Genomic DNA, 24,150 nt, shown 5'->3' on the forward strand with positions numbered 1-24,150 from the left:
CAATAATGACGACGGTGATGGTGGTGGCAGTGGTGGCACCCATGGCTGTAGCCCGAATGACCGCAAGGTGGTAGTCCGTATGGTCCATACCAGCTTGATGGTGGCGGAGGCATTGGTGGTCCATATGGAGGAGGAGGAGGTCCGTAATTTGTCGGGACTGGAACTGGTACTGGAATTATTGGTGGTGGTGGAGGAGGTCCGTGGTGGTGATGATGGTGATTGGGATGTAGCACGTCGTGGATGATTTCACCAATTATTCCACGATTGTGGTGGTGGTGATGGTGGTGGTGATGATCGTGGTGGTGCGGCATTTTCTTGTTTTATTCAGGTCAGTTTCCTATAAAGAAAAAAATACAAATTTTAGAAAATTAACACTAAGTCACATAATGTTTAGTCTATTTACTTTTTATATGACATTTTAATAAGTACTATACAAGAAATCTGAATTGAACGGCGGAATTCAAAAAGGTGTCAGCAAGAAGAACATCATTGAGGTCTATCCAGAAATCTAGTACATACTCGCAAATTTCACTTTGTCTTGTAAGTTTGAAACCTCGTTGTTACGTTGCCTTGTCGAGAAGGTACCATCCGTAAACATAGCGTCGCAGAGGAACAAACATTTATTGTAATACTAGTACCATCTGTGGCAGAATTTAAGTGTTAAATATGGAACTTAACTCGCTAGTAAACATAAGGTTTTAAGTGCACGAAGTCATGAAATCGTCTGTAATGTATTGAAATTTATGACGTTGGAAACAGAACGTGTAAAGATGTTAAAGTTTTTTGGGTAAATCAAAACCAATCCGAAATGACTAAAAATTACAAATAAACTTAAGTTCAATTCACAGAAATAAACTTTCTTATCTTTTTTGTTTTTGCGAAAAAAAAAGAAAAAAAATTCAGTTAAAGAAAAAATAGCGAGGCAAAAACTTTATCACGTATATATTTTTAGATAAGACTTACAAAGAAATACTTTTGATCCAAATAAATAAACGTATACAAAGTGTTGCATTTTTTTTTGGCCATCAGTTTACATTAATAACAAGGAATTATGAGTTCACATCATGTAAGTATATATAACACAATATTATTAGAAGTTAAGGAGGAGGATTACATAAGATACGCCATCCAAAGCATACTTGAACTTGAACAACTCTATAACTCTATATTATAGAAACCAATGGAAGTATGATCAGTGATGGCTTATATAAAAAAATAGATAAGAATCGGCTACAATAGAAACATTAGTCACCTAGATTTACTAAGAAAATAATTTGAGCGATGTTTAAATAAAGAAAAAGTTAAAGTTAACAAAATATGTAGTAGCTATGACGTTTAGTACGTAAATATGAGAAATGCCCAATATTTAAATGCATAATGATCTAAAATGATAGTTGTTTAAAATGCACTTACCTTATTACGCGTTAAATAAAACCAAATCACCTTAACGATTACTAAAACGGCTAAACCTTGATAAAATGCCACAGATAAAGTGTTCAAGTATCATAAATATCCATTGTTTATATCCTATGCTGCTATTTTATCTTATCACCTCGTTTTATGTATTAACAATATGACAAATACAAACTTTTTATCCTATTGAGTGCTTCTAAAAACTGATAATAATGTTATTTGAATCTGTTTATTTGTTAATTTCAATGACTCATTACTATATTTACGTCATTTTGTGAAACTATTTGGAACGAAATATGTTTTATATATAAATTGATGACTAATATTTCTATATTTTCACATATTTTACACCTATTATATAGTTTATTAATACAGAATCTGATCAGCATTTATTAAAAAGCAATTTTTGGCTAATTTAAATTATTGATAAGAAACCAAAAAGTTTTAGGAAGCAACAACAAGGAAAAGGAAGAAAAAAAATTGGGCAAACTTCAAGAGGTTAGTGGGCGAAGAAATTGGAAACATCCCAACAATAGAAAACCCACGAGATCTAAAAGAAAAAGTCATAGAGTTCGAATAAATTATAAAAGAAGCTCCAACTGTACCAGAGAAGAATATACGTTTCATAGGGGTAGGTTTACGGAAATAATCCCTAAACTAAGTGAAATGATAAGAGAAAAGAATAATAACCCAGGAAGACAGAAACAGGGCAAACCGACTAAACCGGTAAGTAAAACAGGCACTAATAGAATACAGAAATCAAAAATTGCACGAGCACGTAAAAGAAATGGAAGAACGAAGACAGAACATGAAAGAAATATGGAGGCTTCAAAAAATATTAAGGAATGATGAATGGTTTATTTAACAAATATTATGATCTTAACTGATCATAGCCGCCTTATTTACTACCGTTCAACATACAATGGACCAGTACTATCTGGATTAATACTGTTACGATAAATATGACTCATGCCTAAACTGTAAACATGTTTTTCTAATAAGTATTTTTCTAGTAGTTTCCCCTACGATAACACCGGTCTTCTTTCCATGCTGTTCGAGACAGTTCAAGGGTCGCCGGCCGAAATTCTACGGAACTCTGGAATAACGACTATTTAATATATAGAGGATCTTTTTATTGAAAACAGTTAGTCTGTAACGTAGTTAGTAGTTAGTCTGAATAATGGAATAATATAAATTAAAGTAGTTGTGTTCTAGTTTTTAGTGATAAGTGTAAGAATATATATATATAAATATATATATATATATATATATATATATATATATATATATATATAAATTAAATAAAGACTTTAATAAACTAAGTGTTAGAATATTTTGTAATAAATAAAGTTAATAAATTAGATTAATAAACTCAGTTCAATACGAAAACGCCTTGACCAAAACTCAGCTTTAAGATGTGGAGAATTTTTGCTTCCTGTACCGGTATACGATGGTAAATTATAAGAAACTTTTAAATAAAAATGAGATTTATTCATTTTTTTTTATTTTTGCTACAGGTCCTTTAACAATTCCAAAGGCTAAGTTTAACCACCTAATGAGTCTTATGCTGTTTTGAAGTCCTAAAGGTGTGACATTTTTCCATAACCTGGCTCATCTTTAACAGTAATTTTAAATTATTTATATGTTGATAAATAAATAAACATTAAAAATACATTAATTTTCTTAGTCCAAAAATAAAAACGGCTGGTTTTTATCTGTTTCAGGTGACATTGATGCTTTTGTTTCTCCAAAACCGTGGGTCATGCAGTTTTTGTTGCAATAAAGCCGACTTTAGTTTTTGTAAACCAAAAAACGGTAGTTATAATACTTTATAATAATGTTTACTTCTGTTTTATGTAAACTACTGTTTATAATCCTTTTTTGAAATAAAAATAATTGGTTTTGAACAAATAATTTACTCAGTTGTGAAAAGAAATGACATACCTATCTTGTTTTTTTCCTGTACCCTTCAAATGTAATACTGAGCTATAGGCTCTTCTTAAGTTGATGGAAAGAAGCTCATATGACAATGATTCACAAACCAGGGATGAACAGCATTTTTCCGCAAAATAACAGGCCGATTAGCTTACTTCGAGCAGTCAGCAAATTAGTAGAAGGACTCATACAAACCAGACTCCAAACAGAAATAGACAATGTGGTAGTTTGTTTGGTGCGTAAACTTAAATCGAATAGTAATCAAATGATGCTAGTGAAGGTCACGCATCACCTGACAACGACTCAACTGAGATATGTTATCAGATTTATAGGCATTTCTGCAAAACAGAAAAACCCCACTTTGCCCCAGTACCATCAATATGCCCCACTCTCCTCTACATACTAATTTGATGGTTGCCGTCGTCTTTGCTGGAACTTTTCTTTTTGCTGTTTTTCTAGGCACTTTCGTTTTCCGTTTCTTTTCTTCTCTCTCTTTTATTTCTTCTTTGTTTGGTGTATCTTCTTCTTAAAGTGCCTGACCTCTATGGATGTAAGCTGTTATATTGAATCACATTGCTTTATCTACTGCCGATCTGAATAAGTTGCCATAATCAATTTATTTAATAATTTATTATCAATCCCTTTCGTAAATGATCTGATGATTAACATTTTAGTGAAAAACGTATAATACTTCTTCTAACCGTCGCGTCGACTCAAATGTTTTCTTAATTAAAAATTTAATCACTTTTATTTCCGGATATTTTCAAAAACGAAGTTATCGTTAAAAATAATTATTAAAAATTCAAGATAAGCGACCCGTTACAACAAATAAACAACATACTTAGTTTGGTGGTTTGTCTACTAGAAAATTGTAAAGTACCTATCCAGTCTTGTGCTTCCTTATGATTTGTAAGTGAAAACACATTTTTTTTTAAATATAGTGCATAGGTATACTACTAAATAGTCGATTACGGAGTTTGTGAAACGTCTATAAATAGTTATTTTAGTTACTTGGAGAGTAAAATTTTATCATAAGAATGTAAATGTAGATACAGATTGTTTTGGGGTATGCAGCTGTGTGTGTTTTTTTCAATTTTTCTGTGTCAATCCGGTTTCTTTTTTCACTTTTTTTATTTTTGTATCTGTGACATCTCACCTTCGAGCTACATCTTGGTTTACCTCCTTTTTTGTGAATATAATTATATCCATTTAAAAAATTTGTGTTTACTTCGGTCTAGCAGGTATTCAATCCAATGCAGTGCTGTGTTTTGTTTCTCATATTCTTAGCCCTTTGTAAGTATTGTAAAATTCATCATTTGTGCGTTTCATCTATCGCTACACTGCTTTTATCCCGCCATAAACCCTTTAAAGTAATTTGATTTCCTATATTTCCTTTATACAAGTAAAAACTATGTATTTCTAAATAATTTATTATTTAAACAGTCGAAAAAAAAATATAGGTAAGCTATACATGTTTAAATTCGTTACTTAAAATAATCCCCTCTTGTAGATAATCTTCGAAATGGGTAATCACCACGGTCACCATTCAGATCATCACCATGGACACCACGACCGTCACCACTATTCCCACGATCAACATATACCACCACCGCAATCTCCCCCGCACCAACCGACATATTATGCGCCGCCTCCAACGAATTATGCACCCTCTGCCCCTCCGGGTGCTTGGTATGGACCACCTTTACCGTGCGGGCACAATATCTTTGTCCATGGCTGCCACCATTGTCACTACTACCATAGAAGATAGAAAAATGAGATAAAAGTTGAAATTTATTGATAAATGAGACGTCTAGTAAACACATTAAATTATTTTATATGAGTAAATTTTAAGTCTATATTAATACACATTAATACCTACACATATAATTCTTTTAATTATTAATACGTGAGTACATGGATTACATGAAAATTTGCCATCATCACATTGATTTTGCTTAATTCTTAAGAAATTGTCTTATCCTTTGGGAAAGCAGAGCTACGAAAGAACTACAAGACAATTAAATTAGAAACTACTTGCCCAACATGGATAAAAAAGCTGAAACATAACACAACGTTTATGCTGCTTATTTAAACCTATATTATAAATAACACATTTTATATCCTTTTAATACATATATAATAAATAAAATATCCATTAAATATAATAATTATTTATTTCAATTTTGTACTGAATGTAGCCAAATATCTAACTTAGTGAAGATAGAGTTGCCTATATCGTAGTAAAAATATACTTATTAATGCACTTCTGAAATACGTTGCCAAGTTAACGGCATGTGACTAAAATAAATGGGAATTTTAGTTTGAAAACATCATAACTTAATTTACTCATCTTTCTTCTATTATTTTATAATTTTAAAGGGGGAAAATATATGATTTTTCATATCAATTAGCAACTTCATTCTTGGATTGAAAATTCTTTACGAGCAAATGTGCAACATCACATGTAAAATAAAGTAAGATTTGCTTGTTTTATATTAAAGATTTTTTTTTAAATTGTGCGATTGATCAATGAACTAATTGTAAAATACGTATAAAATGCTGTAAATAACTGCAAACAAATCACACGCATAAAAATGTGGCAAATGTGTATTATTCGTGTGTGCTGTCAGAACAGTCGTATGCTGAACTGTCATGTGACGTAATAGTAAAAAAAGTGGTGGGCAATGTGATGTGTACAAATTTTGTTCCACGTCGAAACCAACCGTGTGCTTGTAGAAAGTCAAGAAAGGTGGCCGGTCATTTAGTGGAATAGAGACTTGTTAAATACAAGCAAGTTTTGTGAGGCTGTGAGATCTTGTGGTTCAGTAAACATGAACAAATTAATATTTTTAGCGTTATTAGTGTTCCCAGCAGTCATTTTCATTTTCGAAAATGGTAAGTACCTTCCAATTTAACAAAAATAAATTTGTCTATTTGAATCTACTTTCAGTATATTTTTGTTTTGTCCCATATTGAATTTACTGTAGAATGTTGTAATTAACGTAGGTTTTGCGTAGGAATTGTTTTTATTTCAAGAAAATGCTTATAAAACTCAAAATTCAAATGAGGTTAAGTAACTCCTTTTTGACACATTTTCTATTTATTTAAGGAAAAATGGTATCATATGCTGAAGAAGATCCCATTGAGGATGAAGTAGAAGTTGAAGGGGAAGTAGACTCTGATGTTGAAGCAACGACTACAGAAGAAGAAGTGGATGAAGATACAAAGTCACTTTCGTCACCATATGCTGATACTACCCTGTTGTTTGTGAAGCCTGAATCTACTGGAGCCTCTCAACTAGGTTTGTACTTCTTTATAGATGAATATGACTTTAATATAAAGATAGATTAACTTCAGGGAGAAGTGTTTTATGTCAAATTCTGTGCTCTAAGCTGCTGCTAAGAACCTTCTTAGTGTTAATTAAGTGTAACTTTCACTGAGTTTTATCAGTTCAAAATGATTCTGAGGATAACTGTAATATTCTGCACATATACCATAGAATCAAGTGTAGCTTTCTTTTACATTTTTAAGTTGTTTTATTGTGTTTTAATTTTCTTTGAAATAGCAAAGAGAAATTTTTGTGGATGTGAAGGTTTTAAAGAGATTACATTAATACAAATAAAGAATGTAAGAATCATTATTGTGAAAGGAAAAGTACATATTTAGGAAAGAAGATGAAGATTTTGTGAAGGAAATACTAACTCTGCTATGGAATTATCATCAGTGAAACTTACCATATAATTTTTAGGTTTTCTTTTCATATTAAGCACATTCTACATAACTGTAGATGTTATAATACCAGATGGAATTAGAAATATAATTAAAACTGTCATAAGCTATGAGTAATAGACATATTCATTAATAAGTTAATAAACATTTTATCAATTCATTATTGAAATATTCATTTACTTTCAGAAATTCCTGCTGGTCTACCTGTTGAATTCTTAGTAGGATTCCGCAACAAAGGTGATCAAGATTTTGTTGTAGACACCCTCGAAGCATCCTTCCGCTATCCAATGGACTTCAACTTCTTCATCCAAAACTTTTCAGCTGTTGGATATAGGTAAATATTTTTTTTGCTAAATGATAAATATTTTTGCTGTTTATAGAGATGGTGTACATTGGAAATACATATTATTTATATATTATTGTAAAAAATACCAGTTTTACTGAAGAGTAAATTTTTACAGCAAAGTTGTTCAACCTGAAGAAGAAGCCACTTTCCTCTATAGTTTTCTACCAGCTGAAGCCTATGCAGGCCGACCATTTGGATTGAACATCTTGTTGAACTATCATGATGCTTCAGGAAATGCTTTCCAAGAAGCTGTCTTCAATGAAACAGTCCAAATTGTTGAATTAGAAGAAGGTAGGTCTTCTTCTTCTTTATTTTTTTACTTTCATAGCTTTGGAAACCAAAATACACACATAGTTTCAGCTCAAATTAATATTTGTTGTTTTTTATACAATTAATTTTCATTTGATATGTTTTATACAGGGCTTGATGGAGAAACGTTCTTCCTCTATGTCTTCTTGGCTGCTGGTGTAGTATTGCTTTTGGTTATTGGACAACAAACTCTGCTATCAGTTGGTAAGAAGCGCAGTGGAGGAAGTGGTGGTAGCAGCAGGAAATCAGCACCTGTTGAGACTGGAACTAGCAATCCAAACAATGTTGACTACGATTGGTTGCCAAAACAAACACTAGCTAGCTTAAGTAAGTACTTTTTGTATTAATTGTCAATAATGAACCATTTCTTTTCATAAAATATCCGTATCTCTAATCCCTGACTTTTTAAAGTGGGTTTTATTTATTTTTGTTGTATTTTTCTGAGCTAAACTCTAATATATCACTCTTAATATTTCTTTTAAAACTTTATTTGGTTATTGAGAGAATAGTAACTAATCACTGTCAAGTAGTAATTGTTTAGGGCTACCTGTTTGTATGTGTACAGTTTCCTTCCCTACAGTTTACTTCTAAAATGGAACCTTTATATGTGGAACATAATATTTTGACATTAGGCATAACATATAATACGAAATTTTGTTGTGGAATGTGACATTTCCACATGTGGTATTTGACTCCTACAGTAATTTTCCAAGTTTTTTATCATATCAATTGTGGTACTAAATCCTAGAATGTGTATCTATGTCTGTTAGCGTGTTAATTCCCCAAAGTCACCCATGTTGAAGCTGTCAACGACTTTACTGTGGAAACACACAACTTCATTATTCCCAAATTCCCAGTGCCTGGTGTACCAATTTTGTCTACCAGGAACAAATTATGGGAACTCTGGGAAAATCATGTCAATCTTGCATAATGCCGCGAACATGTTTGATACAATTACTTCGTTCTAAATGCCTTGTGAAATTATTTACAGTTTTGTATTTTGACGTAATATCACCGGAGAATGTTACAATGGTTTTCTGTAAAAAATATCAATGATTAAATGAACATTGTGTTCCTCTTAAAAATGAACTCGTTATGTAAGTGTTTTACATAAATATTGACTTTTCTTAATGTCCAAAATCTGTTTTAAATGGTTCTATTGGTCTCAGTAGGATTTTTACTTGTTGTATCGCTTTAACACTTAACAAAGAAGATATAGAACTCTTGGGTTATAAGGTAACTTTGTTTTTGTTGCATATTCCTCAACATAAATATGTTTCAGGATTTCCTATGATTTTTTTATTCCTATCATCCAGTGCAATGTTAAGAATGCTCTCATTGTAGCAGTCTTAAGTAACTTTGAACAGCCCATGCAAATATATTATCACATTTAGCACTTCTACTTTGGATGCTATTTCTGCTATTTTCTGCGATTTTCAATAGCCATCAACAATATATGTTGCCTGAATTAGAACTTCTACATTAGATACACCACAAAACTAGTGCCTGAATCATTTTAAACATTACATATGTCATCTTATGCATCCACAACCTTCACCTGTAATCTTACCACCACACACATCCAAACTACAAGAATGTATGTTTGTTACAGACAAGGAAAAGCTGCAAAAATCGCCAAAAGGCAAACCACAGAGCCCAAGGCAGAGGAAAGTCAAACGTACTACCGGTTCAGAGTAGTGATAATAGTGACTGAATTAAAAATTCATCCAATTCGTTTTCATCTTGATCAAAAGACTCGTCATTGAAGTTACTAAATTCTACATCATCAGAAAGACGAAAAATTACTACTTTCTTTAGATGTATCTAAGGAAACGTTTTTTATGGAACTCGATAAAAAATTCTTGCACTTAATACCTAAATAGAAACGTTTTCTTAGATTTTTCATAGACTGTCATTACTGTACGTACTCATTTTTTAGTTTTTCCAGGAGGTAGTTGTTTTTTGTTCTTTCGAAAAACTATTTATAATTTTGTATATTTCAGTGTGTTGTGAGTTTCCAGTTGTTATATTTGAAATAGATTATATGATTGAATATATCACGTGAATATTCAAATTACACCATAATGGTGCTCAAATGACCTATTAAAGCGTAATTTGATTTGTAATTGTTGTTTTATTAACCTTACTTCTGAAGATACGAAGGATTTTGACACGAAAAAAAAAGTTTTTGAGCGTCAGATTAGTTTAACTCATTCGAATAGTTATTTTTTACAATTAATCGGTGTAAGCAGGTGGAGAATCGACTAATTTGAGGTAATGTATCGAAACAACGTTATATAATGGTTTAGGTTATTTAAGAAATACTGTATAGGCAAGGCAAGTTAGGCAAGGTTAACATGGTTCTTTTTAAAGACCTGGATCAGTTAAATGTTCTGGTTTTCGAGTCAGCAGGATCTTTATTGACAGAACTCGACTTAAAATCGATGTTGTTTGAAGCCACATACCTTTTCACTTGACTCCACACTATCTCAATCGGGTTCAGCTCGCAATGGTAAGGCGGCAGTCTCAAAATTTTAACTCCATATTTTTCCGCAGTTGTTGTAAAACGACAACGGTTTCTCTGGCTTTCGGCAAGTTTGGAGTTAACGTCTTCTCAAACCATTCTGCATATAACAAACCGAGGACCTCCCTTTTATGAAGGCATTTCGTGGTTTCTGGATTGTGTCCCTCCATTCCTTTTTGACTGAAGCACCGACGTCAGTCCAAGACTCATCGGTATAAACAAGGTTTACATTATCCTTTTTCCTCAATGTTTTTAATTGCCTGAGGTACTTGTGTCTCCAAGATATGGATCTATTTCTTTCCATCATTATCGAATCTCGAACTCTTTTACCATATTCAAAACCCATTTCATTTAGTAGCTTACGAAATGTGGTTTTTGAAAAAGCTGTTAGGTCCTCATTATCCTTCACTCTAACTTGTTAAACTGTTTGTTCGGGCTGTTAGGCCGTTGTCTTCTGAGATTAGTTCTCGACGTTTCGCCAACTAGGGGTTGGCATCTTCTGGAGATGTTACTGCTTCGCGTGTAAGCTGAAACTGACGCCACGTTGTACTGCGGAGGCCATATTTATATTTTCTACTCGCCTCCCCTCCACTGGTTTCGGCGTGAGGGGGCGTGTCGTCGTTTTTAGTAGCTTTTCTTTCTTCGTGTTTTGCGGGAAGGGTTTTTGTGGACCAATATTAAAATCCACAATTCGAAATGTTATTAAGCGTGGAAGTTAAATAGCTCTGTTCGTACTCGTTTCCCACTTCCCCCTAACTATATCTTTCATGATATGTTTTTAAACCGACGGCCACGGTTTGAGTGTATGCAGTCGCTCCCTTCAGGAATGTTTTGAAGTATAATAACCGTGACCAAATCGCCCTATTCAAATGTCCTATCGCCTTGTATATGGACATATATTCTTTGCTTCTTCTATGGAATAAAGAAAGACACAATAAAAATATGACAAAAAGTTACATTTTGGTCTTCTTGGAATTTTTAAAATCAAACAAAACATGTAATTATAATTATTTTATTTTACATTTTACGTAAACATGGTAATTGTGTTAAAGAAAGTTCTATGTCTATTTGTGGATCATTACATTAAGAACACTAATATTTTATATTCTCAAAAAAAACGCATTAATATCTTTAGGACAACTTAACATTTTATTATTTTTTTGTATGTTGTAGTTTTTTTCTAGTTTTACCACAGTATGGAATCTCAGTATTTATCTGTTTATGTTAAAGTATCCATTTGCCAATGAAAACATTATACGAGAATATATAAATAATGGGAGGAATATCACTGAAAGTATTTTTTAGTTTGATGATTTATGTGTCGAATTTTGGAATGAAATATTCCAACATAACAATAAAAATTTAAAAATAAAACATGTAGTTGTAGTACGTGCATGATACATCCAAAAAAAAACTCCCTCGAGTGCCTACCGAATTGTTGATCTCAATCACAATACATAATTATGGCTGTCCATGGAGAGGTAAAACAACCACAACTGCCCTCAACTGAGTTTCAGAAAAACAAACAGTAAGTAAATAAAAGAAAAAACAGTTAAAAGAACCGTTTTTACATCTTCATATTCTCTCTTTCTTACTCTTCCTAGCTTATCCGTAAGTAAGAGAAACTTCAGATTCTCATAACCATTCAGAACCGGCGGTAGAAAAACTCAAGTAACATAACGACAAAACACTGCCCGAAGAGGCAAAAGAGTGACCTTAAAGAGAGTTTCCCAGAGATAAATTAGACAATCCAGCAGCAGAAAAGCTTTAGTAACTAACTGACTTCGTTGTAGGGTACTCCCTCTTTTGCTTCTCACCCACGAGGAATAAGAACAAAGACGTTATCTCGAGGAACGATCTCCAAACAGTGAAAAGCTTTTTCAGGACATTTGTTGAATTTTTTGATGTGTTAATATTATTCAACCAAAAAAACATGTTAGAAATGTAATAAAAGTTGTCTATTTCTGAGTAACTTAATAAGTATTTACTTAAATCGAGAAATAAATCCTTTAAATACTGGGAAGAAAACGTGGTACCACGGAAACTACAATTCTCCTTCACACATACGAGACATGTATCTTCTTCTTGAGGTGATTTCCGGATGTTGGCGATCATCATGAAAATTTTGAACTGCTCGAAACAGATCTGCGGTCGGCATATTGAATCCAAACCATTTTCCCTTCCTTTATTTCTGTATTTTTATATTCAGACCTCGTCCGAATAGTTGACTTACTTCTGTCATGCGACTCATTAATATTTGTAGCCCTTTCTCCCTTGTTTTTGTAGCAAACACAACTGTATCATTTGCATTATGATGTTGAGTATTTCTCCATTACATTCCATACTGGAATTCTCTTTATGGATTACATCTTTGAGTCTCAAATGCTGGTCGAATATACTCTAGTGATTTCTCAGTGATTTGCTTTATAACGAATATTGCATCTGTACACGATCTTCCACTACGAAAACCCTGTTGTTCATCTGCTAAACTTATCCTCTGATTTATTAGTACTTTTTTTTTTAATTTAGTAAATTTAATAAATTTTAGTTGTAAGTTTTAGCGTAGTATTTAACAAGTTTATACCTCTGTAGTTTTGTGACTGTTTTCTATCTCCTTTTTTGAATAGCAGAATTAGTTTGCTCGTTCTCCATTTTTCCGGTATTTTATTGTGTTTTATAATTTTATTAATTAATGTTGTTAATTGTTCTGTGATTGTTGCTCCACAAGATTTTAGTAACTCGTTTGGTATCCCGTCTTTATCTGCTGCTTTTCTATTTTTTAGGTTTTCAAGTATTTTCCGAACTTCCTGTGCATTTATATTATGTTTTTCATTTGTGGTAATGATGGTGTTTCCGGTTCTAGCGTCGTTTGTTCTTCCTCTGCATATAACTTTTTTAGGTAGTTTTTAGGTAGTTCTTTGACCTCTTATGAAGCGCCATATTTCCTTTTGAAGACCGTAAAGATCATGTTCCATTTCTTTTGAAAATCGGTCCCAGTGATCATTTTTTATTTTTCTTACAAGTGCATGTGTTTCGTTTCTAATTGTCTTGTAATTATGGTATGCCTCTTGTGTTTTGATTGACATGTATTTCAGGTAAGCTTTTTTCTTTGATTTACATTTTTCATTTATATTTTTTTCACCAAGAACTTCCTTGGACGAGGCTAAGATATTAGACTTAATTTTTGCCCAGCTTTCTTCGACTCCATCACTTTCTGTGATATATTTATTTTTTCGGTTATTCTTTTTTGGAATAGGTATCTTGTGGAGTCATCCTGTAAGCTTTTGACTTTTATCTTTGTGATATATTCTGGTGTTTTGTTATCACATATATGTGTTTTCATTCGGATTTTGCACAATACCAATTTATGATCGCTTCCTATTTCTGCGGAGTTAACCAGGTTAGCACCCTACTGGTAGACTTTAAAACCATAATGCTCATAGAAACAGGATTATGTCTCGGAACATTATTTGTTTCTATAGGATAATTGTACACCAACATATTAAATAACTGGGACAGGACGTTTCGAACCTGATCAAGTAATTTTCTAAATATATAAAAGACTTCCTGATGCGTTCTAGATTCTAGAAGAAGAAAAGATCTTTCAGGTATTCATGTAGTAAAATTAACGAGAGAAAACGATCCCTTTTGAATTTCATAACAATCCAGTCCTTGACGGTCATAGAAAAACCTAATAATTTCAATTAATACTGTAACCAACGAAAAAAAGATTGCCAGTGGCATTATGATGATATAAAGGTCTCTCTAATTTATGAAAACTTTACATCAAAATAAAATTGCTGTCCATACAAAAGCAAAATAAATATTTACGCATTTTTAATGTAATGATTCAGTTAGAACATTATGGCGTTTTCTAAATAATAACCTATTTAGTTTAAGTGTTCCATGAACCTACAAACGTAACGTATTGCCTAGAACAAAGCAAACTGGTAACTCAATAGTCTTTATAAATAGTTACTCTATTTCTATTCGAGCTAGATTTGACCACATGATTACTTCATTTCCAGATTTTTTTTATCAAAGAACAAAACCTTTCGAATCCTTTTTTAGATAGTATGATTATTTGTTTTTTTTTCCTCTTGGCTTCGAAATTGTCTTTCAGCCAGTGTCAATCAACATGAGCTTTATTAAAGAATATTTGTTTATTAATATCATTAGATTTGAGGAGCTAGTTAAGCAACGGAAGTAAATAGACCTGGGGGGATTTGTTTTGAGGAGGACGTGAGAAGTGGCATTCGGATTTTTACAGCAATAAATAGGTGGTAACTTCAGTAATAATAATTTATTTATCCTCGTTCTCAAATAGGTCGAGAACATTAATAAAAAAATTAAAATATTTAAAAATTACTAAAAACATCGATTTTTTTCTACTTTTCTCGCTTAGAACTTTAAAACAATTTTGGAGCAAAGTCGTAATAAAGTAAAATAGCAAAAAATGTTTAAATTTATTACCCTTGCTGCAAAATAGCAATAAATACAAAAAAAAGAGGGGAGACAAGCTTTTCTTATTCAATGTTTTTGAACCACTTAGATTGCACCATTACCTTTTTGTTTCGGAGGTCATTCTTGAAAAAAAAATCTCATCTCTTCAAGATATTTATAACATATATGATAATAATAAAAACCATCGGTATTACGCGTAAAAATAACAAAAAAAATTAGGTTGAAGTAAACTGAATTTCAAATATCAATCTTCCGAGACTTTTTTTATAAAAATTGGTAATGGTTTTATAACTCTAATGCTCTTACTAAATCGGGATATCTCGTATAAAATTCATACGGTCCTTGGTCTTAGTACGGCCCTTTTAAAAGTTCAAAGCTAGAGCCTTTTCGTCTTAACCCTCTACCACATACGAAACCTTTCATGGTTTCACAATACCACAATACCAATAGAAATGGTGAATTTTTTTGTTGGATAAAATTTTTTGGAGAAAGTAAGTATTATTTTTTATTGTATAAATATTTTTCTACATCAAATTTCACTTTATTATCTAGCTTTATTATGTCATTTATTATCAAACCATATATTAGGAGGTAAAATGCAAACAACTTCAGTCACAAATAGTAATTTTTCAGGGAGGGCGAAAAATTTGTAGCTTTGTTCTGAAAAAGGATAATGAGTTCTAATCAATGTTATGCAATAGTATCGGTTCCAAACATGAGATAAAAACACTTATTTCAGTTAGGGTAGCTAAAAAATAGTTTAAAAATAAGACCTATTGCACGAACGTGGAAAGAAGTCGTTTTGCATGTAAAATGTTGTGGACATAAAATGATTTGCATGTAAATAAAGTAAAGGAACAATGGTTTTCTGAATGAATTTCTATTTTTGTAAAATAATAATATAGGCCTTACCTAAGTGACAAAGATTGTCATATTAGGTAGTTAATGCAACAAATAGTTTTTTAAATGGAAGTCACAGCGCTCATCGTCGACACAGTCATTCGTTACTTCCTGCTACTCACCAGCAGCTGCTGTAGTGGGTTCATAAAAAATCAAACTCTTGTACCAACTTACAAATTTATCTTGCAAAAAATGGACTGTTGCCTTTAGGTACGGAGTTTGATTAAACCGTGTTCCAAATTCGGAAATACTATCCGGAAAAAAACTAAAGAAAAAAGAACGTGGTTTCATTGTGGAAAAAGTTGCCTTTGTTGAAGACATAAACATAAGTCTAATAACTTGGTTCGATCATAAGCCAGTAAATATGTTATCAACTTACATCGGTAGTGAACCTAGAACCACAAACGTAGATTCCATGCCTTCAAGTTGTTGAAGTTTATAATCAGCTGATGGAAGGAGTGGACCTTTTAGACTCGATACTGGGGCTTTACAAAATCCATCTAATATCAAGAAAATGGTATAAACGATTTTTTTTTCATATGTTGGATCTATGTGTTGTGAACGCATAGATACTCTGGCGTAGAAAAATTGAAAAAAGTTGCTATATGCCATTATTTGACTTTAAGTCGTTTCTGAACATTTATGTAGATCTGGGAAGTCACTGGGAAGAAAGAGAGGTCGTCCAGTAGGACAAAATGATACTTCAAGGTCTAGTCATCACGGAACTCCAACGTCTAGTCGTCAAGGAACTCCATCTGTGTTAACCAATGGAACAACCCCAACACCAACAAAAAGAACAAGAAAAACTCCTGCAAGATATCAAGTGATACCGTTAAATTCTGTACGGACAATATTGGGCACATGCCAGAATGGCAAAAATATCGCCGACAGTGTCAAATATGTACAAAAAAAACGTACACCAAATGTAAAAAGTGTATTTTTATATTGTAGTGAAAAAAGGAATTTTCTATCAAAATTTCGTAACTAATATGTATTTTTATATGTTAACATTTTATTAAAATATGTTCGTATAATGCATGCGAAACCATGGATTTTCAAAAAATATTCCAGTTTGTAGTTATTGCATAGGGAATCATACATGGGTTTACAAAAAACTTTTATATATAGGACTAAACAGTTATTTTATATTTACTAATGCCTTTTATATGCCTTAGTATTTTGAGAACGATTTCCGAAGTGGAAATTGAAACGTCAATAAACGTATTTTAACCTTTAATTGTGGCTTATTCCCATTTAAATAGTAATTAGCCTTAATAAAAATCACAATACTTAAAAATATTTTTATATCATGTTTGCAATAATTCATGCAGTAGAGGGTTAAACTCCCGCTTTGTTTATTGCTTGATCTACGGCCTACTAAAATTATGCATAAATCAAGGCACTATCTTTGTAAATTACCTTACAAAATAGTCGTAGTTCAGGTGATCTTGGAAAATTAATAGAACAGGTGCTTGGAATAAAATAAAAGGTTATGCTATTCAAAATATAAATTATCGTTTACTCAATGGGAAAAATGATTAAAGACTATGCGTAAACTATTTATTATTTATTATGCTATATTAAAGAAACAGGTTCAGAATAGAAAAACAAATAAAGATAATGCTATAGCATTATCAACTTCATTCAGCTTTTTATTTCTGCTTTACTCTTTTATTTCACAATTTAAACGACGAAGTGTGAAATATACAAAGTATTTTTTCTTTTAAAATGATCAAATAAATAGTCTATTTTGATCAATATTGCAAAAAATGGATCAAATGAATTGCTAACAAGAATTTCTATTTGAAAAAATTAAACTACATAGTAATCATGTGGTTAAATCTTAGACTATATAAGAATAATGTCAAAGATACTAAATGAACATCGCGAAAATTACGATTTAATGTAAACGTACCAGACTCAAACGAAAGAAATTCGAAAAAACTTGCTATAAGTACTTAGATACTTTAGGTCGATACTAAGTTACCTCAAACATCTTATTTTGATATCATTTTTGGTGCTGTTCATCCACGATAGAAAATTGTGAAATCAGAAACAACGGATTAAACGGTCGGTTAAATACATCCACTAGATTTAGTTTCAATTCGATTTATTAAAGTGGGGGAGTGATTCAAGTGGCAAATATTTTACTTTAAAAGTATTCCCAAGTAAGATGATATGTTGTTTGTTACTTTTTTTGTCAATTCACTGATTATTGAGGTCTCTATTTCTTTCTCTATAATCTAAAGATGTTCATATATCCTCTACATTGCTAAAAATTGTGTTGTCCACTGCTTAATCATACTAGACAACTATGAAACCTTATTTAACGAAACACTGGTGCTTATTAAGTCGTTGCTCTAGTTTCTCCAAATATTTAGAGAGGCTATAAAGATTCAGATGAAGAGTAAGACAGAGAAGAATATGAAACATTAAAAAAGAATGCTAAAAAAGTGATAAGGCAAAATAAAAGATAAGCAGACGAAAAAATGCAGGATATAGAGCAGGAAAGAACAAACAGGAATATGAAAAATTTTTGGGAATCATGTTCAAAAATGAATTTAAAATAAAGACCGAAGCACTTGTGCTATGACGAATAACAAAGAATCTACAAGAGAAGGAGTTACAAATAAAAGAAAGGAACCATAGGAACATAGTTTTAGCGGATACAAATTTTAATAAAACAGACTCAATAATTCTTCTATTATTAGCCAAAGAATATAGTTTGATATTACTGGACGGAGTAAATCGAAGGAAGGATAGTTTGCTCACCAAAATACTAAATTGGGTTGAATAATGTCAGGGAATGAGTAGTTAGAGCATATTCCTAAGATACAAGTGCTCAGTATGATGTCTAGGCGATATATATGTTTATTGACAATTTTTACATAGTAAACACTACATGACATATCACAATACAAATAAGTCGCTCAGATATACATAAAAAGTAGTTAAGAAATAATAGAAAAACATAATAGAACGGATAAATTTATAAAAATAAAAACAAATAACAGTTAGGTGTAAAAATAGTTTTCATAATAGATAGACGGATGAAGATATGAAAAAAAAAAAAATGCATTTAGAAAAACACGTCGAACAAGATGTGCGGGCAATAGGTCATTAGAATTATACAAACGTCAAATAGTACAAATGGAATACAATAACTTTCAAAACATTTCAAAATAGAAGTAAATCTAGCGAATGTACTACACCTATTGACTACGAATAACAATTTATCAACAGAATATCGATTCTTATATTGTCTTTTTAACGCTAAATTCGCAAATGTGCTGGGATTTGTCTATCTTGTTGAAGTATACTAACTAAACAACTAATGGTTGTCTTAATACTACGCAAATAATACAATCATATGTATTGTAATTTGTAAAAGGGTCTGACACTGAAAAATACCATAAAAAATAGAAAAACTGAAAATTAAAACTGACCATTAATTTTTTAAAACGTACACCAGAATTTTAAGAGTAACCAGTAAACTGGAACTTAATGACCTTCAGTCAACAGTCAAACAATTACGTGCAGATCTTTTCACGTGGTTCTCGCATATAATTTTTTAAATGTGTGTGTTAATAAATGCCAATATTTATCGAGAGTTCTCAAAAATGTTGCTACCTTCCCAACGCAACGGGTTTTCCAGTTTAAAGAAAACTACTAAAACTGAGACTTTTGATTATTTTTTCATGTATATATAAAATAAAAAAAAATGACATAGTGAAGTAAATTTCGTTTTTCGTTATCGGTTAAAATGTTATTGGTAATTCAAAAATTGCCACACATAAACATTATCAATAAGAAATCAAGATTGTTAGCTTTAGGCAAACAAGATAGACGAATCATTCTTTTAACAGATGAATTTTTAGCATGAGCAAACTATCATGGAGTGGACGTTAACAAAATATTTTCTTATCTGTACTTAATCGTATTTTCATTACCCAAGAATTATTCTGTTTAAATTTCGTTATTGGATCCAAATTTAATAATCTTCGTTTTCTCTATGCATAATGTAAAACTTGTAACAAGCGTCCTGACTAATACAATTCACAGCGCAGGACAATCTTTACGTCACAATAAGTCACCACGAGGCAAACATGGTGTCAGAAGTGGGATATTCATTTGAATAATTTATAAACTAAAGTTAAATTGTAATATAGAAATTGTAATATTAATCTTTTGAAGTCTCTTTGCGACTTTATAAAAAATTCAGTTCGTAATTTATTCGGTTTTCAGTACAGACTATTTAAAACATTTCAAAATTCGTGAATACTGATACTGATCAATCGTGCAACTAAAACATCTTACCGTAAAGTAGTTACATCAACAGTTTGAGGAATGGCATGAAAATTCCGGTGGTTTTAAGAAGAACAACCGAAACGACTACTTATCAACAATGGAGATAAACCAGATATAGCTGACGAAGCAGTGATGGAGATTGTAACTTCCAAAAAAATTGTAGCGTTTCCTAGCAAAACCTAAGTTTCTAAAAGAAGAATCTCCTACAATAACGAAAGAAACATTAAAAGAAATGCAGAAAACTGTACCTGGCCCAGAAGAGGAAACAAATCATATATAAATTATGATAACTATTGGGACTTCAACGACAAATATATCACCAAATAAAATAGAACGAGACTTGGTAAGCCCAGATCCTAAGGTGAAAGAAAAATGGACACAAATAGAATCGGAACACCTTATGTCAGGACTTCCCAAGACATTAATAATGAAATCAAAACATAGGCACAAACATGATAAAGGATATTTATTTATGTAACTGGCTAGTTAATGTGAGGGATGAGGGCTTGCTTTTTTGAGCACAGCTTATGAAACCGGGTCTCCAGTTTGGAAATTGCTACTCTTATTCCTTTTTCTGAGTTTATGGTTGACCTGTACTTATTTTTAATTACTGCAACTGCAGAAAAGCCCGTTTCGCACAAGTACGAAGTCGCAAATGGTAACAAAACCTTTAATGCAGCAGTGCTCATGGCATGATATTTATGAGAAAGTGAACTCCAAAATTCAAACCGTTTGTCCTTATCGTATTAAAGCTTTAGGCTGGAATCGTAGGACATATCTGTCTGTTGTTCTTCTTCCTCTGTTGAAAGTGTCGATGGCGTGGATGACAGGAGAGGGTTTCTGGCCCAGTCATATTGTTCTATATCTTCGGGAACATATTTCTCAAAGTGTTCCCCCAATGATAACACGTGTAAAATTCGTTTCTTAATTCGTATACACGTGCGAGTACGTTGCCTTTGGACAGCCAACAAGAAATGCAACAATAAATTAAAGAGGTTTGCTCGGCCCCAATTTCTTCACAAAGTTTATGGAAAATTCTTGTTTCACGGGTCGTGTTTTAATGTAGTTCACCACTTTAATAATGCTATCCATCACAACACTTAATTCAGGTGTAACGTTCTTTGCTACTAAGGCCTCTCTATGTTTGACACAATGTGTCCATTTTACTCTTGGAGTCCTGCTTTTGATGAGAGCTTGTAGTCCTCCATACTGTCCAGACATCGCTCGGGCACCATCCGTATACACGCCTATACAGTTATCCCAGTTAATAATATTTTCAGTCATATATGACTTTAAAATCTCGAATAAATCAGTAGCTTTACAACTTTCACATATTTTTCTGCAAAATAACAAATCCTCACATATTTTTTTCTTGTATCTACCGTACCAATTGAGTATCATCATCAGTCGCCTCGTCTAGCTGAATGGCAAATAAGCCTGAAAATTTCCCCACAATTTGCTCATTAATATTTTCTGTCATGTCGTGAATACGGCATTCAAACAATACTAACCGTATTGTTTGGAAGAGGTACATTTTTTATTTTTTTAGCTGCCGATTCTCCTATCATCACTGTTACCATATCAACCGCTGCAGGTGAGATCAGTTCCTCAGCGATCCTATGTAGTGTTTTACATTTTGCTACACGGTAAGCTACCATGTAGGAGGCGAGCAATGCTTGGACAGGAATTGATGCTCTTGAAACCAAAGCCGTGATCTGATGTTTTAGCTCTCGCAATTTTCTTACAAAAAAGTCTCTTGTTAACCTTGATGACTGTGAGTTGATTCCAAATGCCGTTTTAGTTTATTAGGAAGCATACTTTCAGCAACCAACACTGTGGCAAACAACAAAAAACAAAACAAAAGCTTGACTAAACGACATAACACGCGCGATAGTAGGGAACACGAAGGAGAGGAGCCGACCGGCGAAACAGAATGCGCCCGGCGCTCACTCGACTCCAGTGTTGCCAATGTCCAGATAATTATCTGATTTTCGGATAATTTCGTGGACCATCGGACCAACAATTTTTTGAATAATTTCGGATAATTCAAGGGTCTATCGACTTGATGTTATATTTTTTATTTGATTTATTTATTAATACATATATTTTATACTCATTTAAAATCAAATAATCGCGCTGACACGCGATGCCTCTGGGACAACGCAGCGACGCAGAGTTTGGTAAGCCCTGCCTTATGTAATTCAACATACAGCCATCGTTTGATAAAAAGTCTTCTTGCTCCGTTAATCTTAGACAATTTGAAGCTATTGCAATGGCCAACGATTGTACAGAACAAGCAAATCTGCAAATCAAGAAAGCATTTGAAGAGAGAGTTGTACGTGTCGAGATTATGGTACCAAAGACGTTGTCCTCAACCATCTGACAATATTCTGAAGGAAATAGTGGTAAATAATAGCGAAAGTTTTAAGGTTAGTAGGACAAAATCTCTTAGATAAAACAGTTTAAATGGTATTGAAATCCAAAACCACGGAGAGGGAGACGAACAGAGCTGCGAGAACGAGTTGAACGTTCTATATATCTGGGCTGTGAAATATATAAGTCAGGGCGCTCGGTACTATACCATAAACATTTTTCAGACTTTTTTTTAAAGGTGAATTTTGACAATTTCTTTAACAATCATCATTTTACATAATATTTTCTGAGCAATGTTCTTGAAAAGCTTGCAAATATTCAAGACAAAATAAGTTCACTTAAATTTTCCATAACCCATACCCATCAGCGACTATCGACAGCTAAAGATCGGGAAAGATAAACAAAGTAGACCTTAGTTCATTTTTATATGGCAAAATTCTTACTTCGAATTTGTTGAACGGCTGGTAAATTAATCTACTATAACGTTTTATAATTAAATTTAGCATGCAGAGTTACTATTATATTTGCTTTAGTAACTCTAGCATTACTACCTTCGTTATGCACAAAAGGGAGTTTAGTATCCAATAACGAAACCTAAATCTTCCAATTAAGCTATGTACCCAATCTAGTTCAATCACAATAATCTTTCAGTCGCTAATATTTAAATAAATAAGCCCTAGGACCCAGCTTTCATCAAACAGTCAATATCGGCGTCGTCGGTCGAGTCGTCTGAAGGTGTCGGCGACGGGGACGAAACTGTGGTCATTAGGGATGCTCCCAAGGTCGTCGGTTGCCTAGTGAAGCTCGATCGCCGTTGGGCTGTATTGGAGTTAACCCAGGAAGGCCTTCGCAACGACGACGTTCCATAAGCTTCTTCGGGAATTATGTCCCTAGTGATGGATCTAAAAAAGAGTCCTGTTAGAAAAAAAAAACAATTTCATTTTTAGTTTTGTGCGATAAAAACGGATGATTGTTTCATAAATTTTGTGGGCAAAATTACTTCGTAAATCATAAAAAGTAGAAGAAGAAACATACATCATACATACATCAGGAAATTTATCTGTAGAAAAATTAAATAAAATGGATGAGTATTCAAATCAAACTTACCCACTATTCAACTCCATCATCGATCCTCTTCTAGCCTGTCGTCTCTGTCCGGGAGGTTGAGGAAGAGGAGATATCGGCATCAGCGGTTTCTGTAACACACCTAACGGATCCGACTCTTTTTCGCTATCGTCTACGAGAAGAGACGTACTTCGTCCTGACGAATTCCTTCTTTCCTTTTGAGGAGTAGATTCGGCGCTGCAGGATTGCTCAGAGCCGATGCTCTCACGTCGAAAGAGGCCTATGACTGATGAGCGCGGATTTTCTAGACCACCTATAAAAGTAATAAAAATATTACAGTACGGTAGCGTTAATCCGAACGAAATCGGGGAAACGGGTTGTTCGGATGATCGCATCGTTCGGATTACCTATGACTTTTTTTATTGGGAGAAGAAATGCTTTATGTATATTAATAAAATATTATTATATACAAATATATAAACAATATATTTAATAAATACATATTAGCTATATAAATTTCAATGGGGAGCAGTAAAAAAATCTGTATTTTTTTTCTGAACGCCAGATTCGACGTGCTGATTAAACGCTCTGTCTCTTATATACCTCAGCATTATGATCTCATCGCTGCTGTCGAAGTTGTCTTCTGCCCAACTGATGACCGTGTTCAGGGTTTTAGCAGCTTCAACAGCAGAAGTTTTTGAAGCAGGTGGTTCATCATTGACATCCTCCTCTTCCGTTTCTTCATTTTGAATGGCCCTTACAATTTCTTTATTTATGAGCATTT

The 24,150-nt window shown here is 32.8% G+C and overlaps 2 protein-coding genes and 1 long non-coding RNA gene across 11 annotated transcripts in view; 2 read left to right on the forward strand and 1 right to left on the reverse strand.

The window, feature by feature from the left end:
• Positions 1-349: 349 nt before the first annotated feature.
• Positions 350-5,510, forward strand: LOC140434021 (uncharacterized). The gene is made up of 5 exons (XR_011950017.1): positions 350-1,066; positions 1,856-2,866; positions 2,931-2,999; positions 3,138-4,257; positions 4,859-5,510. It is a non-coding gene; the product is annotated as an uncharacterized lncRNA (long non-coding RNA).
• Positions 5,511-6,038: 528 nt separating this feature from the next.
• l(1)G0320 (signal sequence receptor subunit 1 l(1)G0320) lies at positions 6,039-9,858 on the forward strand. Its single transcript, XM_072521994.1, has 6 exons — positions 6,039-6,243; positions 6,458-6,649; positions 7,264-7,411; positions 7,539-7,714; positions 7,844-8,059; positions 9,345-9,858. Exons 1-6 carry the CDS (start codon positions 6,180-6,182, stop codon positions 9,428-9,430), a joined length of 882 nt encoding a protein of 293 aa, XP_072378095.1. The 5' UTR covers positions 6,039-6,179; the 3' UTR covers positions 9,431-9,858.
• Positions 9,859-11,254: 1,396 nt separating this feature from the next.
• Nhe2 (Na[+]/H[+] hydrogen exchanger 2) overlaps positions 11,255-24,150 on the reverse strand; it is a 78,877-nt gene continuing 65,981 nt past the window's right edge. For 8 of the 9 annotated variants that reach the window (XM_072522002.1, XM_072522000.1, XM_072522001.1 and 5 more), the window contains 2 exons: positions 23,409-23,679; positions 11,255-23,203 (listed from right to left, as the gene is read on the reverse strand). In XM_072522002.1, coding sequence (XP_072378103.1) covers positions 22,978-23,203; positions 23,409-23,679 — 497 coding nt within the window. In that variant the 3' untranslated portion in view covers positions 11,255-22,977. Of the gene's footprint in view, positions 23,217-23,408; positions 23,680-24,150 lie in introns of all 9 variants that reach the window. The other variant, XM_072522003.1, reaches the window with a different exon arrangement.

Source organism: Diabrotica undecimpunctata, chromosome 2 (genome assembly GCF_040954645.1).
Source record: "Diabrotica undecimpunctata isolate CICGRU chromosome 2, icDiaUnde3, whole genome shotgun sequence".
Classification (NCBI taxonomy): domain Eukaryota; kingdom Metazoa; phylum Arthropoda; class Insecta; order Coleoptera; family Chrysomelidae; genus Diabrotica; species Diabrotica undecimpunctata.